This window comes from Acomys minous (assembly GCF_964271855.1).
Source record: "Acomys minous genome assembly, chromosome: 13".
In the NCBI taxonomy this organism is placed as follows: Eukaryota; Metazoa; Chordata; class Mammalia; order Rodentia; family Muridae; genus Acomys; species Acomys minous.
Window position 1 is genome coordinate 3,912,623 of NC_140495.1, and position 20,327 is coordinate 3,932,949.

The following is a 20,327-nucleotide window of genomic DNA, read 5'->3' on the forward strand; positions in this document are numbered from 1 at the left end:
ACCAGATGTTGTCTAAACGTCCATGGAGGCAGGGACAAAATCAGAGCCGACTGCCTTCCTCTCCTTGAGGGCTGCTGGCCCTCCCTCCAGAGGGAAGAGGTCGCCTTAGTTAACTGGGGAGAGAGAACCGACTTGGTCAGACACCTGTGTGTAGTAAAACTAGAAGGCAGCAAGGACAGAGACTCCTACACTCTTCCCACCAAAATAAAGAAATAAAAACCACACACACAGGCAGACTATTTTCATAAGTGACTTTTACTGCTTGGTCGTGGTCGTGTCTCTTGACAGTGTGTGACATGAAGGCATAACCTTGAGAAGCCATCAGAGATAGTACCCTTTTTGTCCTCATTTGCTTAAACCATCAAAATATTTCATTTATAAAAATTAATCTAAATATAAATATTGACACTAAAGATCAAAATCACTGATGACAAAATAATTTCTGGAACTATAGCATGTTTATGGTTTAAATAGTAAATTAAATCTTTGTACTTATTTGGCACAAGGAAACCTTTATATAAAAGTTCAAATGCCATAGAACAGGCTTTTTCTTCATTATTATTATTTTTTTTGCAAGGCTTACACAGTACACGCTTTTGTCAAAAAGAAAACTGAGTATTTTAACACTGTTTTAGCACAAAGGCAGTCTCGTGCCTCCTAAGGAAAACGTCCTGTTTGGAAGTCAGATCTATTTGTTGTTGTGTTTTTTTTTAATTTTTGTTTTAGTGTGAACTACACCAGTGGATAAAATGCTGAAGGTTTTATTATTTCTATGGAGTCTGTACTCTTGGGTGACAGCAGCAGGGGCCTATGGGAAAGCACAAGGACCCCGCCCTCCATCGGCACACAGCACAGGGAGGGCAGTTAAATCAAGTCTGAGGAGTCACAAGAGAAGAGAGGACATAGAAATGAAACAAAACTAGGCTTTGGGGTGGGGCAGGGCATGGGGCATGGGGCACTCCAATTATAACCAGCTCTGGGGGTGGGGCATTCTAGTTAGAACCAGTTCACAGGCATGGCTTCAGCAAGTTCGCTGGTCTGACCATTAGCTATGGATCCTGCAAAATCCATATGCTGACCAGAGAGGGACATTAGACAAAATTGAGAACATCGTCTTCCCCAGAGGCAGCACCTAGGTCGGTCACTCCCTCTCTCCTCTGCCCCCTCCTCCGCCCCCTCCCCACCACAGCCTATGATTCAGAAAATCCTGGAAGCCAACTTTAAACATGTGCTGCAAGTACCCAGAGCCCAGCAGTGTCAGTTCCATCTGTGTGCATTTTTTTTTACACCAGCCCCTCCCCCACAACAGACTATTAATGTGGAGTGAGGGCCACCTCTGGTGTCCCTCACAGTCAGCACTTCTTTTCCCTAACCCCCCTTCATCGTTGCTGCTGTTCTGAATCTTGTTGACTTTGGCAGGAGATACATGTTGGAGAACGGAACACTTTTCTTGTGAGTTCTCTTTTGCAGTAGTTTGTTTGCTTACCCAAATCCCATTTCAATGTCAAGTCGTTCAACGAAGCCACATCACATTGACTCTGAACAGTGTCCCTTAAGTTAGACTAATAGTGACATTCCTTAGGCCCCTCTTCCCCTGAGTAAATCCATGCAAGAACCCCAAATTCAGAATGAGACACGGTTTTCGAGAGACCTGGGTCTGGGTACAGGTGGATCAGAGCTTTTCATTTTGTGGCTTCTGATTGCCAAGCAATGGGAAGCGATGGTTGATGGGCAGGTTGTGGGGGCTAGGGGTGTAGCCGGAGGTGGTGGGGCATTCTCTCTCTCTCTCTCTCTCTCTCTCTCTCTCTCTCTCTGGTTTTTCTTTTGGTCTCTCTGTGTAGCCTTGGCTGTCCTGGACTCACTTTGTAGACCAGGCTGGCCTCGAACTCACATCGGTCCACCTGCCTCTGCCTCCCGAGTGCTCCCTGTTCTTAGCATCAGTTAGGAGATGATTAGCAAGGGCAAGCAATGATAATAGCCTCCACCCTGCATGTCCCCCACCCCTACCTTCCTTGCCCAAAGCTCCTCTCCAACACTTTTATTGGATGACCTGTTGATGGGGATAAAAAGGGGATTAAAAACACATAGGTTGGTAAAGACAATACGCAGGAGCAAATTAAACAGGCACAATGCGTCTTTTGAACACAGAGCTCTGGTAATGGAAGCCAGTGTCTGGGTATTCGGTCTCAGATTCCCCTGGGAGCCTAAGGCAGAGAGAGCGGGCGAGACCTCAGTGTTGCGGACTGAGATGGCCTTCTGGGTGCAGCAGCGCACTGCGGCCTCCCCAGGCCCTCGCCTCAGTGGAAATCCACACAGTACTCGATGGCTGTTGGGTCAAGGCACTGTCGTGTACGGCCGGAGGCAGTGGGTCACTGGCTGTGGAGTTCTGTGCGTTAGTACATCACAGCCGACTCCAGGACAGGCTCCTGAGAGAAGCAGAGATGGGATACATTGTCACCAGCCACCCGGCAAACCGATCGCAACAGACGTGGTCACTGGAAATGACCAGACACTTCCTTCCTCCTGGAATTTACTGAGGTTTTGTTTGTAGGCTAGGATAAAGATCCATGTTTTTGAGTCTTAGAAAACAGATTTTCTGTTGAATGTAGTTAGGTATTTTCTGTTATGCATTGTTAGCTATTGAAGCATCACAACCAAACTCACAGTGCTCAGCCCTCTGACTGGCACTTGTTTCTGGAAAGGCTGAGAAGGGAGTTATTTTTTTTAAAAGATTTATTTATTTTATTTATTGCATATGAGTGCTTTATCTGCAGAAGTGGGTATCAGATTACATTATAGATGGTTGTGAGCCACCATGTGGTTTCTGGGAATTGAACTCAGGACCTCCGGAAGAGTAGGTGGTGCTCTTAACCACTGGGCCATCTCTCCAGCCCTGAAGGGAGTTATTTTTGTCTTTGTGTTTTGTTTTTCTTTTTTTGAGACAGGATTTCTCTGTGTAGCCTTGGCTGTCCTAGACTCACTTTGTAGACCAGGCTGGCCTCGAACTTACAGCGATCCACCTGCCTCTGCCTCCTTAAAGGCGTACACCACCACACCTGGCCAGAGAAGGGAGCTCCTGACTCATCAACCATAACAGTGCTATCCCCTCAGGACAAGCTCCAGACTTGCCTACTTCAGCCAAATGAATCGCCCTCTCCTGCTGTCTCTGAACACTTACCTTGAAATCTACTTTTTCTGAAAGCATTTCTCCCCTACTTTTGTTTTTTGTTTAGTACATATGTTCATTTTTTTCTTTTTAAGACTAAAAAATGTTTTTATGTATATGGGTATTTTACCTGCATGTATGTCTGTGCACCACATGTGTACCCAGCCTGGTACCTTCAGAGGCCAGAAGAGAGCATCAGATCTCCCAGAATTAGACTTAACAGACCATTGTGAGCCACCATGTGAGTGCTGGGAATTAAACCCAGGTCTGCTGAGCAGTGGCCAGTGTACTTAAGCCCTGGGCCATCTTCCAGCATCCCACGCTCTCATATTTAACCCTTCTCTGCTATTTTAAGGTGATTTATGTACTTATTTGTTTTTGAAGTGCTAGGGATTGAGCTTAGGGCCCAAAGATGCTAAGCAGTGTTCTGAGCTGCGTCGTAGCCCTCTTAAGGTAATTTTTATTTATTGAAAAGAAACCTGGTGGTGTGTGTAAGGCTGACATGTGTCAGACTGGAAACTCAGGGTTGTGGACACTTTTCTCCTTGGTCTAGCCTGTGCTCACTCAGCTTTCTGACTCGCTGTAATGTGAGCAGGCTCCCGCCACCGTGGGCTGGGGACATCTCCATGCCTTACCAGCTATGTAAACCTTTGCTCTCTTCTGGGCAGGTATCAGCCATGGCAGTGGGAAAAGTAGTGCCACGGGCCCACCCACCTGCGTGTGTTCTGTTGCTATGGAAGTGGATTTAACGTACTTCTTCCCTGACCCTGCTGGCTGGTCCTGAATGCACTAAAGGCTTCAACTGTTATTTATTTATTTTAGCTTTTTGAAGTTATGGCCAGGAGCCAGGTGACTGGACTTTGAAAGGTCAGGGGTCACAGCTGACCAGCAAAGGGAAGAGACATTCCTTGTGGCGCTCAAGACAGTTCCAAGTCTGGACCTCACATATGCAATCACCTGGTGCTTCTGCTCTCTGTGGGCAGGAGGTGGGATGACAAAGGGTGAGGCAGATGGCGCCTGTACGGCAGCGTGTGGGTGAGTGCGTGTATCCCTCTGGCCATTCCACACACGGTCTCCCATCAGCACGGCATACACTGTGGACATGCCTGGGGCAGGTATGGCATCTCTTCCAATGTACTGTACTGGTGTCCGCTGAAATTCTGATGGACAATCTGCTGTGAACTGTTTGTTTTGAGACAGTGTCTTACAGACCTGGTGTTCACTGTATGGCTCAGTCTGGCCTTGAGTTTGCTACACTCCTCCTGTTTAGCCTCCCTCATGTTGAGACTGCAGATGTAAGCCACCGTAGCTTCAGCTGCAAACTGGTTTTATATTCATTGATGAATTGATTATTTAACTTAAAGAATCAGTGAGTGTGTCTGTGCATGCACACAAGTGTGTGTCTGTGAGTGTTTGTGCGTGTGCCCGAGTGGAGGTCAGAGGACATTCAGGACTTTGTTCACTCTTTTCATTGTGGGAATCTGGAGACCAAACCAGGTGTTAGGTCTGTACAGCAACTGCTTTTACCTACGTGGTGGACAGTTCTGGGTAGAATTGACACCAGCTAGAGTCTTCTGAGAAGAGGGACCCTCAACAGCGAAAGCACCTCTTGAGATTCTGCTGCCGGAAAGCCTGTGGGGCAGTTTCTTAATTAGTGGTTTTGATGGGGGAGGGCCTAGCCCTTTGTGGGTGGAACCATCCGTGGGCTGGTGGTTAGGTTCTATAAGAAAGCAAGCTGATCAAGCCATGAGGTGAGGCAGTAAGCAGCACTCCTCCACATCCTCTGCATCAGCTCCTGCCTCCAGGTTCCACCCCAGTGTGAGTTCCTGCCTTTTTTTTTTTTTTTCAATAGACCATGACTTGGGATACGCACGTTTTTTCCCCAAGTTGCTTTGGTCATGGTGTTTCGTCACAGCAATAGTAAAGCTAACTAAGAAAGCCCTTGAGCCACGCCATCGGTGGGCCAGAGTCTTGCTATGCAACTGTGGCTCAACTGGACTTCACCATGCAGCCCTGGCTGGCCCCCAACTCAAAGCAATCCCCCTGCCTTAGCCTCCCTAATGATGCCATTGCAGACATGAGCTACCCACCCTAGCTGCAAATGCTCCACTCGCCCTCCCTGTGTGACTTCCCTGAGGCTGTGGTTGTCACTCTCTGTCCTTTGTCACACTTAGGAGCCACTGTTGACTCTGCTTAGGAAAAGGCATTCATGGCTAACAGAACCTTACAAATGCATATGGATCATTCCAGAACAAAAGCCCCCATGCCTCCACCAGAGCCTGCACGCTTTCATTTATCTCCTATTATAGCTGGTTCCTAAGAAGAGTTAGAAAGAGATACAGCGGTGATGGCAGACTGGGGTAAAGAGGTCAGCAATGCCAGACAGGGTGGCACTCACCTTTTCTAGACACGCCCCCCCAAATCTAAAACAGGGGAACAGAAAGGAAGGTTGCCTCTTGGGGGTCTGCTGGGGCAAAAGGAAGAAGAATGGGGGACCTGAGTCGTGTGATGTGACGGACACAGAGATATTTACCATCACGTCCGTGGCGTCACCTTTCCTTTCCGTGGGCCTGTTTGTGGAGGAGCCTTGTAGAAGGAAGTTGCGGTTAAATGTTTTAATGGGGGTCACGGAAGATGCTTCAATTTTTTCAGCTAAAAGGGAAACAGATAATAAGAAGTAAGTGCCAGAAAGATGGCTCAGCCAGGAGCACGTTGAGGCTTCATCTCCCCAAAGATGTAGCTCACTAATTAAAGCACCCCGGGCTGGCATGACCTCCTTGAACTGTCTCCCCTCTCCTCTCCGCACTTCCTGGAATCTCCCCTTAAAGCACCTCACACCGCTTTGTGTCCCAGATTGCTTCTGGGGGCGGCGAGGGGCAAGTCAAGATAGGTAAGACTGGCTGGAGAGACGGCTCAGTAGGTAGGAAGGTCTGCGGGGCCTGCGTTTGGATCCCAGCACCTATGTAAAATAGCTTGTAACCCAGGAGGACTGCTGGGGTTTAATGGCCACCAGTCTAGCTCCATACGCACTCCCACATACATGAACACACATGTATACTACCACATACATATATATGCAAACTCACACGTGCTCACACAGAAAACACACATGTACCCTTACTCATACACACACACTAACTCATGTGTACACACACTCAAACACACACAGACACATACATCTACACACAAACACACAAACTTAGACATACATTCAGACTTCAACTCATGTACCAACTTAGACTCACACATGCACACAAACACACTCCCAAACACATATGAATACACACTCAAAATACTCAGAAGCACATTTCTACCCATACCCTCACTTCCACAGCCTCATACTCAAACTGGCAGAAACTTCCTCATTAACACACTGACAAAGTACACACTCACACAATACTCACATACACTTATATACACCCTCACATTCACACTTAGGCACATTCCCTCACTCATGCACACAGCTATACACCAACTCTATCCCCACACTCAGACACTCGCACATGCATACACCCGACACACACCCACATACCTCCACACTCATGTGGCCAACTCTCTTAAACACAAACTCTCACCTATACACAATAATACACAGCTTCAAAAACTCACACTCATACACATTTAAAAAATAAGCATAGTTTCACACACTCATGCACTCATTTGCCATACACACTCAAACACACTCACAATGGCCACCGTTGTATGCATGTACTCACACACTCAAACACACTCACAATGGCCACCATTGTATGCACTCACACACTCACATTCAAACACTCACAACAGCCACCACTGTATGCACACACTCACACCTCATACCCTCTCGCATACCACACACACAGTTATACAATCACACACACACACATTCGCCCTCACATACATAAATACCTCAGACTCAAACACATACTTCACACTACATAAGATGATCACATACACACTCGCACACACCATACCGTCACACACGTCATATACTTCCCCACAGGCACATACACCCAGTCTTATACAACCTCACACTCACACACACACCTGCACTCAGCTGCACACTGAGACCATGCACTCTCACATGCACATTCACACTCAGCTATACACCCTCACATTCACACATGCACACACATGCACACACATTCACGCACATCACCCTAACACACATACTCTCACCAACACACTCACCCCTACATACTCACGTCCTCATATTCTCAGACCCCCCACCCTTTCACACACACACACTTGCTCACACAGGCACACTGTCATACACCATCACTCTCATCCTAACTCTGCTCATGCATGCTCATCCGCTGTCACGCACACCGTCTCACATGCTCACAGGTAAGACAGATTAGCACAGTCCTTGGGGAGAGGGCACATCAGATCTGATCCTCACGCCTCTTCACACGCAGGGCCCTGAGTTCTTCCAACAGTTCAAGCTTGGTGTTCTAAGTGCAACACACCTTTCACAGGAGGGGCAGGCAGTTTCCTCCTCTGCTGCCTCGACGTGTCTATAGTCTGAACCTACAAACAAACACGGCTGTCAGTACAGCTCTGTAGACGCTGGATGTTTGGAACTACCCAGGCCATGCAATGTTCTGAGGGGGGAGCGAAGGACAGACACACCTGACTCCTTCGCTTCTGATCCCGCCGTCTTGTGAGACGCACACACGGTGCTATGTTTAAGCCAGCGATGGTCAGGGCTGAAATCCGGCTCTCAATGTCAGAAATCTTCATGCAGCAGAAAGACAGGTTCAGTAAACACAGAAAGAAAGAATCTTTTGTTTAAAGTGTTACAAACTTATAAACTGCTTTCATGTATGGTCATTCATTTATTCATTCATTCATTCATTCAGGGTTTTTTGTTGTTGTTGTTTGTTTTTGTTTTGTTTGAGACAAAATCACATGCATCCCAGGCTGACATGAAACTTGTTATGTAGCTCAGGACGACCTTGAACTTCTGATTTTCCTGCCTCCACCTCTCAGTGCTGGAACTTCAGGTGTGTGCCACAACACCTGGTTTTCCATTCATTTAAAGTCTACTAATGACTGGTCTATCTAGTGCTGTAAAAAAAAAAAAAGACAAAACACAAGAAATGCATAAAATTAAATTTCTGGTTTCACAGTTCTAGTGTATGTCAGCAGTCCCATGAGAGCGTGCACACGGACAGATGGAGGGCCCGTGGTACTATGGGAATGCTAGTCCAGAGCCACCTCGGTCTCGGTGACCAGGAAGTCTCCAAGTAGGGTTAGGAGAAGGTGTTAGTTTGTTCTGAAGAGGTACTGGAGCCTTGGTTCTCAGGGAGGCGATGCTGGGGTAATAAAAACTTCACAAAGTGAGACCAACATTGATCAACAGTGGCACAGATGTTATGGGGGTGACCAGCTATCTTCTGAGTGGACTTAAGGCCTGCTCCACAGGACGGACCTCGTGCCTCCTTCTATAAACCTGGCCAACACCTGCGGCTGGGGAGGTCACAGGCCCCAGGAGAGAGCCTGATATTATTTTGCTAAATGGTCACAGCTTTAAACTGCCTTCTAAAAACTTCTTATCTTTCTATATCCATAGTTTGATGCAGCTTTCATTTCCCGGCAGAAGCTTCTATTTGTAGTGGTCAGTGGTTAGTACGAGACTCACCACTGTGTGGAGAGCAGCTGGCTGTGGAGTGGCCTACCCTAACTGGGACATCTACATTACGCTGTCCGTCTCTTCACTCGGGGACACTGTAGAAGCACGGTGGGAAGCGGTTATGAGCAGCCTCCGGCTGGCTTGTTTTATGAGAGGGCATCTCTCGGTAGCTTGCAACTAGACAATTTAGCCAGCAAGCCCCAGTGATCTCCCTGTCTCTACCGCCTCAGTAGTGGGATTACAAGCTTATTTTTTCCCTTTAAAACTGTGGAATCTGGGGGTAGAAATCAGGCCCTCATGTTTGCAAGGCAAAAGCTTTATCAATTGCACCATCTCCTCAGACCTGGCCAGGATGCAGGTTCAAGATAAAAGGAAAGTAGCAATATCAGGGATTTGTACTGAACTCATGCTGTTTCTCTATCAAAATATTTTTTATTAATAGTGTGTGTGTGTCTGTGTGTGCGTGCCTATGTGTCCATGTGTGTGCATGTGATGTGTGTCTGTCTCTGTGTGTGCACATGTGTATATGTCTGTATGCATGTGTGTGTGTACCTATGTGATTGTGTGCACCTGTGTATGTGCATATGTGTGTCTGTGTGTGTGAGTGTGTGTATGTATGGTACACATGCTATGGCACACATGTATAAGTCAGAAAACAACTTTGTGCAATTATATTTCTGGTTCTTTCCTTCAATCTTTACATGGGGTTCCTGGGAGTGAACTCAGGTTTTGGCTTGTATGGTAACTGCCTTTATCCGCACAGTCATGTTGTTCGTTCTCCTGTTGTTTCTTTCAAGATTTCTTTATTTGTTATGTATACAATGTTCTGCCTGCATGTGTGCCTGCACACCAGAAGAGGGCACCAAATCTCATTATAGATGGTTATGAGCCACCATGTGGTTGCTGGGAATTGAACTCATGACCTCTGGAAGAGCCCTGGTGCTGGAGTCATAGGCAGTTATGATCCATCTGATGTGGGTGATAGGAACAGAACCCAGGCCCTCTGCAGGAGGAGCATGTGTTCTTAGTTGCTGAGCCATCTCTCCAGCTCCTAGTCTATCTTTGTTAAGTGTCAGGAGTTAGTCCCTCCAACTAGACACCTGTGGTCTGGTCCTCATGCAGCTTTGAGTCCCTGCTGGGGAAACAGCAGGGAACAACCCACAGAATGACTGGGGTGGCTTTGGGATGAGATGGGGGGAGACCAGCATAAAGTGTGTGTGTGTGTGTGTGTTTGTGTGTGTGTACAGGTTCATACACACACGTGTGCGAGTGCATGGACACATATGCACATATATTGTGGGTACCAGGGCTTAATATCAGGCATGTTCCTCAATTGCTCTCCATCTTTTATTTTCAGAGAGAATCTCTCACTTAACCTACAGCTCATGGACCTGTCCCGACTGGCTGGCCAGTGAACTTCATGGATGCTCACACCTCTGCCTCCCCAGCACTGGGATCACAGGTACCTGTCACCTTCCTGGCTTTCAACATGGTGCTGGGATCTGAACTTGGGCCCTCGGGTTTTGGGGGAAGCACTTTACTGGTTGAACCATCTCCTCAGCCCTCAGCGTAGTTCTTAATGGAAAGCCAGGACAGATGATACAGCTCTAAGCTCTGCTACCGGAGGCAGATGTCTATTTTAGAAGAGGTTTTAGGGGCTGGAGAGATGGACTGATCGCTGGTTAGGAGGATTGTTGCTCTTACAGAGGACCTGGTGCTTCATGCCATCCAGAATTTTAGTTCCAGGGGAATCTAATGATTTCTCTTCACCAAGCATGCACATGGTGTACATACATACATTCAGCGTGCGCGCGCACACACACACACACACACACACACACACACACACACACACACACACACACTGAGTTTTAAAAATTTTAAAGAAAGAAAAGGTTTGATAGTGTCCAGGGGACGATGGTGCTTGCCAGGCACCATGACTTTGAAATGGATCTATCAACCCGAACAGAGAGGAGGGGGGCTCACCTGGAGCTCGGCGTGGTGCACCTGGGCTGCTGCTGCAGCCACCTGGTCCTCTAGATCTGCCAGCTCCGTCTCACCGGTGCTACTGTGGATGCAGCGGGCAGCATCTTCCAGCTCACTCAGTTGGCCCTCCAGCCCGTACACAGTGCCCGCTGCCAGGTACACCTGCAGAGAGAGCACACACCTGAGCCCAGGGCCTGGGACTGGCCAGGTACACCTGCAGAGACAGCACACACCTGAGCCCAGGGCCTGGGACTGGCCAGGTACACCTGCAGAGACAGCACACACCTGAGCCCAGGGGCTGGGACTGGCCAGGCTCTTTGTTGGGGCACCAGTCATCAAGGGATCCAGAAAAACCTGGGCTCAACAGGAGGGGAGAGATGGGAGCCCCCACTTAGCAACATTTCACAGGGGCAGGAAGCCTCTGACATCTCTTCTCTCCTCCAAGCACAAGGAGAGAGGGTTTAAGTGCAATGACATGCCTAACGCCAGCACTGTAACGGAGGATTTGTCCAGGGACTTATACCAGGGTAAATCAAGTGGAAATAAACAGAAAAGCTCACAGTTGGATTGCTTTGGAATTATTTACATGAAATGACCTGTTTCAGCATAGCAACTTAAATTATTACCAAGGAAACTGGAAGCAGAGGTGACAATGATGACACGCCTACAGTGACCCATTTTACTAGAAACAAGTGGAATGCACATCTTAACCCTAGGGCTGTATCTAACCAAACTATATCTGTTAATGTTCCTTATTTAAAAAAGTTTATTTATTTTTCATCATAGCCGAGACAAAGCAATAGGAAACACAGATCTGAGCCCTCAGGATGGTCCGAATGATCATATTTTTACTTTGTGTTTTCTGAAAGTCTGTTCCCTTGGCACTAGGGGGAGGGGACACAGAGGTTTGTCACTGAGCACAGGAGAATGACAACTCACCACCAAGCTGATGGGATGGAGCTGGAAGAGGCCATGGAAACATGTTTATCGACCCAGGAACTAAGGCAAGAGATTCACATGGCTTTTGTGTGTGTGTGTGTGTGTGTGTGTGTGTGTGTGTGTGTGTGTGTGTGTGTGTGCGTGTGTCTGTACTGGGAAGGTCAGAGAACAATCTTGCTCTCATCCCTCAGTCTGTCATCTTGTTTTGTGAGACAGTGACTCATTGGCTGGACTGGCTGGCCAGTGGGCCCAGGCATGATTGTCCCTGCCCCTCCCACTCTCCCAGTGCTGGAGGATGAAGTCAGGTGCTCATGTTTGTGAGGCAAACACTTGCGGTGGGCCAGCCAGACTCCGCATTAAGATTAGAAGCCGTCCTGTTGCAAGGTCCAAGTAAGTTCATGCCTGTTTTCTCTAAAATTTAAGTCTGACCGTATCTTGACCCATTTTCTGGAGTTTGTCATGTTCCGCACCCTACACACTGACTATACCCTGACCTCCACCCTGAGGAAACGTCAGCCGAGCTCCTACATAACCAAAAAAATCCCCAGCCCTTGGAAGGCCCCTCATGCTGCAGTTTTGGGGCCACAGAAAACCCACTGCGCTTATGTTCAGGCTGCCCTCTCGAATCCCACATTTAGGGAGATGCAGTTGCCAGACCTGCTACACTGTGCACGTATGATAAAGATTGCTATAAAACTGGGTAACTTGGGCATCTTCTCTCATCCCGTGGGATTAACTCTTAACCGTACTGAGCTCCCACCCCAGCCCCACTCCCAGGAGTCTCTTATGCATGGATCTCAAGTTTCACAGCAAGATCAGACTTTCCAGACTTGTTGCTCCTTATAGCATTGTGTTCCATTAAAATTCAACTTAGAGGTCCTGTAGATGGTAGTGGTTTCTTTTCTCTTGCTCACAAAGGGCAGATAGTTACCTAAGTAACCAGGGCCACTGCCATGATTTTGGGGGGCCACCTCCAGGGCCACTGCCATGAGTTTTGGGGGTCATCTCCTGTCTGGAGCTTTGGGGCAGCATGTTCTCTACTGCACACTCTGGACCTGCATGTGTGGTGTGCCTGCTGCCACTGGTTGTAAAGTACACGGGCGACAAGAACTGCAGCTAAAGGGAAATTGGGATAGACACTGCGTGTGTCCGTGTGCGTGTTTGTGTTTGGAATCATAGGTTAGCACAAGTTGACATTGTCTTAGAGCAAAATAGATGAGATGGGTCCTTAGATGGGAACAGGAGGGGCCAGACCCTCACTGATACTCAGTCCCCAGGTGAGTCTAGATTGTGTCAGGCTGACAATTAAAACTAAGCACCAGGGCTCAGCAGTTAAGAGCACTGGCTCTTCTAGAGGACCCGTGTTCTATGACAATCCACAACTGCCTATACCCCGAGTTCCAGGGAATGACTCCCTCTCCTCAGCCCTGGTTGTGCTGCGGAGGGCTGGCACAACTCCCTTCCTTCCTACTCTTTCAGCTCTCTGGTACCCCTTAACTTTGCCCATGCCTTAAATAACAGTCTCCTTACAAACCCCTCCCCTGCCAGCCAGACCCCAGGAGGCGCAGCTGGACTCTTTTTCAGAGGGCCCAGGTTTTCTGCCCAAGGCACTGAACTCCCGCTGTGCATAGCTGGGGAGGGTGAGGGGAGCCCCACAGTGTTCTGGACTTTAGGGGAGCAGGTCTTACAGTGCTAATGCAATGGAGACGATGTGGCTCTAAGTTTCCCAGGCTCTTCCCTAATCAAGTTAGCAAGCCATTGACTAGACACCAAGTGGTATTTCCTTCATTCTGTCTGTTCTACCTCCACAGCCTTAGAAGCATCTCCAAGAGTGAATATTCAAAATAGAATGTTCTCTTTTATCTGAGAGTCCTGGCTCACAGCAACTGTATTCAGAAGAGGATGATGAGAGCTTGGTCCCCAGCCCAAAGGCAAGGTGTGTGTGTGTGGGGGAGAAAGGATGGAATTCACTTTTAACAGTGCAGACCAACAAAAGTCATGATTTAATTAAGCCAGCTGCAGCCCCTGGCAGCCAGGGGCCGGTTTCAGAGCCAGCCTTGCCCTTTCCCACTGCTTAGCTGAATTCCATCCTGGGGACAGGAGGGTGGATGGCCCCCCACTCCCCACACAACAGCTCTGTGATCTGCTGGACCAGAGCACGGAGGGGAAATTCTACCCTACTCTTACTCAACACCTTACAGAACTCAAAGGAACGTGGATGTCCTCTTGTCTTAGGTGAGAGGTGAAAAGCTGGAGGAATGGGGGGAGGGGAGGCAGGCAGTTAACTCTGGGGAATGGCACAGGGCTGAAGAGGGGACCAGTTGCTGCAGGCCCAGCCTGGAAACTACCGGCCCACACTGGGGCTCCTGATATCCGGAGCCAGTGGGTTTTGAATTGAAAATATTACTAAGCCATCCCCAATGGCCACAAAAGAACCACATAGTCACCCTAATGGGAAGGCACACAGGCCTCATTTTCAATATAGTTTTGGCAGAAAGGTATGCTGTCCTTGTTCTGAATACAGTGAGAGAAAACTGGCCACTGTCAAGTGTGTGTGTGTGTGTGCGCGCGCGCGCGCGCGTGCACGCACACATGCAAAAGGACAGCCTGGGGATGTTACGCCTCAGATGCCATCTGCTGTGTCAGAGTTACTGACCTGGAATTTACTCAGGGAGATTTGCTGACTAGTAGGCCCCAGGTTTCTGCTTCCCCAGCCCCAGAATTACAAGCATATCCTACCATGTCTGGCTTTTCTATGTAAATTCTGGGTATCAAATTCAGGTCCTTATGCTTGGACAGTAAACACTGTACCCCTGAGATATCCCCCAGCCCAGAACTGAGGTCCTTTAAGAAGCTACCCTCATCCCAGCAGTGGAAGGGTGCTATCTGGCTCTCCACCAGGTCACCTTTGTTTTCCACATAATCCCCTCAACAAAGACTCTTGGTTGCCTAACTGTTAGAGGGGGAGGAACCATCTCCTGGACTCGCCCAGAAGCTGTTAGATGGAACACTACCTTAGGAGTCCTGCCCAGTGGCTTTGGCCAGACCACATCCCCTCAGGTTTCTTATGTTCCACCTGTGTCCAAACGATGCCTGCCCCACCCTGGCCTGCCTTCAGCAGGGATCTGGGTTTCTTTGGGCAATTGTGGGTCCCCTCACCTCCTCTCCACGCTTCAGCTATCAATTCTCATCACGCAGGTGACATCAGGAGCCAAGCTCGCGCTCAGGAGGCCCTGGTTCCCTACATCTCAATCCTGCTGCCCCCCCCCCCAGCCCCCCAGAAAACCACCTCTGAAGATACTCAACCTCTATGCAGGAGGGCTGAAGCGCTTGCGGGCTGCGGAGAAGTGCGGGTCCCAGATGCAGCTATCACCCGAGAGCCCTCTGTGGGCTGAAGCGACTGAAGTCATGCTTGGTTTCTTCCCTCAGCCCTTCCCCACACCATCGCCGCACCATCTTCCCTGAGGGAGAGGGAGCAGCCTGGCCAAGGGTCGCAACTAGACACAGCTAGGGTGTCACCAAGTCCTCGGTCCTCACATAGGAAGCTGCCCTTCCTCTGTGCACAGCTTCCTCCCCGTCTCCTCTATAGTTACTCAGTTGACTCCTGGTTTCATCCTTGCTTCTGGGGAGCCCTGCCTCAGCCCTTTCCTGGGAACACGCCAGCCATGGTGGCAGTGGTGGCGATCTGGGAACAGCTACAATTCTTCCCCTTCACATATGCTCACCCATGACTGGGCACATTCACACCCACTTACATTTTCTTCCAAGGAAGTCAGCTGCTTGTCCAGTCTCACTTGGTCTGTCCCAAGAGGAAACATCCCCTTTTCTCTGTCAGTGGGGGCTGGGGTGTTCTCCCAAGGCCCTGCAGACTCTGCGATCAACTCCTCGGTAGCATTGATGACCTTCAGGACTTCTGTGGAGATGTTGCAGAGAGAAACAGCAGAACACTTCTGTTTGGTCCAATAACAGAAGGGGACAGAAGACAAGAACAGCACATTAACAAAGACACAGAAATCCTGCAATATCCTGCAATATCCTGGAACCCATCATGAGGTCAACTTGGTAATAACACACACACTCACACACACATGCACGCACATATATGCACACACATATACCACACACATGCACGCACGCATGCACGAGAGTACACACACACACTTGCTGAAAGAGTGGGGCAGTAAAGAAATCTACATAGGGAGCTGAAGAGATAGTTTAGTGGCTAAGAGTGCTGGTTGCTCTTACAAAGGACTCAGGTTCAATGTCCAGCAACCACATGGTGGCTCACAACCATCTGTAAAGTTTCAGGGGATTCAATGACCTCTTCTGACTTCTCTGAATGTAGGCAAAATATTCATACCATTAAATAGAATAACTCTTAAAATACAACAACACAGCACTTGGGAACCTAGAGGAAGGCTAGTGTGACTTGGCCTAGATTTGGTGACTCACAGTGAATGACCCCAGGGCCACAGGGATGGAGGGAGCAGAGCTCGAGGGTAAGTTATCTGCATTTTGTGTTTATTACCAATTACTTTAATCTTCCAGATCATATTTTTTCAATATCACTTTATTCACAACCATGTGAAATGGCATCTACAGTGTGTCCTGAGGGCGGCTTTCTGTGTGAGGAGTTAGGAGACCTGGTGAGAGTCTAGCTTTGTCTATTATAGAACCTTAGCCAAGCTGCTCCTCAGTTCTAGAACTTACTCTAGTCATCCAAACTCTTCTGAGGTTTGGTCAGCATCATGTGCTAGCTCACACACAGATCTCAAGCCAGCCTCTCTAGGGCTAAGCAGGAAGTAACATTTCCTAGCCTCCCTTGCAGCTAGGTAAGCCCGAAGAGGAAGCCAACTATTTTCTAGGGAAGTGGGTTTTTTTTCTGTTTATTTTCACATGCATGTTTAAGGTGTGCATGTCTGTGGGAGCATGTGTATGTGTACAGGTGGGCAAAGACCCAAGGTGGACACTGGGAATCTTTCTTGATCACTTGCTCTCCACCTTATGAGGCAGGGTCTCCCGGCTGAACCCCAAGCTTCCTGATAGTGCTAGTCTCACTGCTCTGCCTGATTTGGGGTCCCTTGTCTCCAGCTTCTGAAATGTGGAATTACAGGCAGGTCACTCTGTCTACAGGCTCTGGGGATGCAAAGCCCTGTCCTCATGTTTGCTTACTGTGTGGCAGTGGTTTTAACCACTGAACACACCCTGGCCCTGTGGCTTGATTTGGGAAAGAATTGCTTCTCGGAATGGATTCTACTTCTGGCTCTGTCTCATTAAAGGAGGCTTCAGGCAATGCGCTCCCTTCAACAGAGAATGCAGAGTGAAGAGGTGAGGCAGTGAACGAAACAGAGCAGTCCTTGCCTTGTGGCCTGCCTTGACCCCACCTTACTGACACCCTATCCTGGTCCTCAAGGGCAGGTGTACTTGTCATGCAATCTGAGGTGGCTTTCTTTGGTTGAGAAGAGGGGAGCTGGACCACACCAGAAAGAAAATGACCCACATCAAACCAAAACCAACATCTAAGAACATAAGTTTTCTGTTGTTTGGAGTCCTGGCAAGTGCAACCTGAATCTATGTGCAATTTTCCTGTGGGTCACCAGTTTACTTGGACCTGGGGTGTGGGTGGGGAAGATGAGCTACCAGGGACTTATGGGCTATCCTTAATAAGAGGAGCAGGACACATGACTTTCCCTGGCCATTCACTGGCTTAGCCAAAGCCTTCAGGGGACTTCCATACTAACTCTGCTCCTTGTGTGAATGTCCTATCCCTGCCTGGTGTAGAGTGAACAGTCAAGATGACCTTCCAAAAGTTTGCTATGAAAGTCATAATTAGGGGGATTACAAGATGGCAGCACCCCGTATGTACCTGTCCAGGGAGCAGAGGAGCAGAAATGGGAAGCTGGGAAATGGACTGAAGGCAACAACCCAGGAGCATCAGGACCCCCACTCCCTTATCGTAGCCAGACAACCCCTGGTTCAGAAGTCAAAAGCTTTGGGCACCCTGCAAAACACTGGAGCAAGTGCAGGACCCCTGGGGAAGAGACTCAGGATCAGTGCATCAAAACCATTGAGTGAATGGGCTGCGGATCTAAGACACTCACTTGGGGGCTCCTCAGTCTGAGCAGTTGGGGAAGATCAGAACCAGTCCCCCCCACCCCCACCCTCATGGTGGTTGGACATCCCCTGGGTTCAGGAATCACAAACTTAGAGCAGCCTGCACTCTTCTAGTGCAGGCCCCCTAGGGAACAGGATTGGCACAGTGGAACCTGGGACCCTCAATCAGCATCTAGGTCCCAGATATAGGGACTCCAAGCCACTGTTCTACTCTACTGCTGATCTCTCTGAGGAGATCAAGTAGTCAGAGGAGCCCTACTGAGTCTGGGATCCTAGGTGACAGAGCTCAGACAAATCTAGCTCCAGGAGGCCAGTGTCTACCAAGGCAGTAAACCAAGCATCTGCTTTCCAAAGGGACTCTCCTCCTCGACTGCCAGCTCAGAAAACCCGATCCCCCTCAGCAGATGGCTAAAGAACACAACCAAAAAAAAAAAAAAAAACCAGGACAGCATGGCTCCACCAGAAATCCCAAGCAATGGACACTCTAATGCAGCCAAATCTCAGGAAAATGAACTTAAAGCTATGCTTCTGTGTGGAGCCATGCCAAATTCTGTGATGTCAGAAATCCTGTGCTTAGGCTGTATGCTGTGACCTTCGAGTTGCTGACCTTTGCCTTATGAGGTCTTGTGTTCTAGGCTAACCTTAGACTATTTACCTTTGAAAGAAGTAGGGAAGTCCCAACTTGGAACCACCCAGAGGATCAAGGAAGTTCTTACAGGGAACGATTCAGGCTACTGTATACTTGCCTGTGGGCTAGGGTGAGTGGGATTAGAATAGATCCTATTGACCTTGCTCTCTATATATTCTTACTAGTCAGCATTAAAGTGAGTCTTGACCAGAAATTTCTAGACTTGACTCGTTATTTCTCGCGTCTCTGTACCCCACTTTCAATCCCCACTCCCTCTCTTGGGTAAACCCTGATTCGATTTGTCCTGCAGGCTGGGACACATCATGCTTGTATAGTTATTTGAGAATTATAAAGAGGAAATGAATAAATCCTTCCAAGAATTACAGGAAATTACAACCAAAGGAAGGGAGGCCATCAAAGAGAAACAGGAAACCACAATCAACAAAAGCTGTTCAAGACATGAAAATGGAACTAGAATCAATTAAGAAAACACAAACCTAAAAAGCTATGGAAATGGAAAACTTAAGAGATCAGGAAGAGAAGAGATCAGGAATCATAGAGGTAAGTATCATAAACAGAATTCAAGAGACAGAGGAGAGAATCTCAGGGGCTGAAGATACATCAGAAGAAATTGATACATCTCTTAAAGAAAATATTAAAACAGAAAATTTTGTGACACAAAAACATCCAAGAAATAAGGACACTATGAAAAGGTGTAACCTCAGGATTATAGGAATAGATGAAAAAGAAGATGCCAGGTTACAAGAACCAGAAAATATTTTCAAGAAAATAATAGAAAAAAATTTCCACAACCTAAACAAAGAGATGCCCTTGAACATACAAGAGGTGTACAAAAACACCAAATAGACTAGACCAGTACATATAAAGCCAGACCCATCAGAATTACACCTGACTTCTCAACAAAGACCATGAAAGCCAGAAGGTCCTGGGCTGGTCATGCAGACATAAAGAGACAACATATGCCAACCCAGACTACTATATCCAGCAAAACTTTCAATCACCATAGATGGAGAAAACAAGATATTCCATGAGAAAACCAAATTTAAACTATCTATTCACCAACCCAGCTCTACAGAAGATATTAGAAGGAAAACCCCAACACAGTGAGGTCAACTACCCCCAAGAAAACACAGTATATAGATAATCTCACAACAGCAAAACCCAAACAGGCACAGCTACACAGATTATCACCACCAATTCCACAATAAAGGGAACTAACAATCATTAGTCACTAATATCTTTCAACATCAATGGCCTCAGCTCCCCAATAAAAAGACACAGACTAACAGAATGCTGTGGAAAAAAGATCCAACATTCTGCTGCATTCAAGAAACACACCTCAGCAACAAAGATAGACATTACCTAAGAGTAAAGGGCTAGAAAAAGATTTTCCAAGCAAACAGACAGACACAGAAGAAAGCTGGAGTAGCCATTCTAATATCTAATAACAGACTTTCAATAAAAATTAATCAAGAAATATGGAGAAAGACACTTCGTTCTCATCAAAGGAAAAATCCACCAAGAGGACATCACAATACTGAATATGCCCCAATACAAGGGCACCTGCTTTTGTGAAAGAAACATTTTTAAAGCTTAAATCACACATCAATCCCAACATATTAATAGTGGGAGTCCTCAACACTCCACTCTCACCAATGGACAGATCATCAAGGCAGAAACTAAATAGAGAACAATGAAGCTAACAGAGGTCATGAATCAAATGGACCTAACAGACATCCACAGAAGGTTTCACCCAAACACAAAAGAATATTCCTTCTCAGCATCACATGGAACCTTCTCCAAAATTGGCTGTATAATCAGTCACAAAGCAAGCCTCAACAGATTTAAAAAAAAAAAAG

The 20,327-nt window shown here is 47.7% G+C and overlaps 1 protein-coding gene across 4 annotated transcripts in view; it reads right to left on the reverse strand.

The window, feature by feature from the left end:
- Positions 1-2,023: 2,023 nt before the first annotated feature.
- MYRIP (myosin VIIA and Rab interacting protein) overlaps positions 2,024-20,327 on the reverse strand; it is a 173,180-nt gene continuing 154,876 nt past the window's right edge. For all 4 annotated transcript variants that reach the window (XM_084753408.1, XM_084753409.1, XM_084753411.1 and 1 more), the window contains 6 exons: positions 15,461-15,655; positions 10,767-10,928; positions 7,778-7,882; positions 7,615-7,675; positions 5,700-5,818; positions 2,024-2,426 (listed from right to left, as the gene is read on the reverse strand). In XM_084753408.1, coding sequence (XP_084609534.1) covers positions 2,394-2,426; positions 5,700-5,818; positions 7,615-7,675; positions 7,778-7,882; positions 10,767-10,928; positions 15,461-15,655 — 675 coding nt within the window. In that variant the 3' untranslated portion in view covers positions 2,024-2,393. The remainder of the gene's footprint in view (positions 2,427-5,699; positions 5,819-7,614; positions 7,676-7,777; positions 7,883-10,766; positions 10,929-15,460; positions 15,656-20,327) is intronic.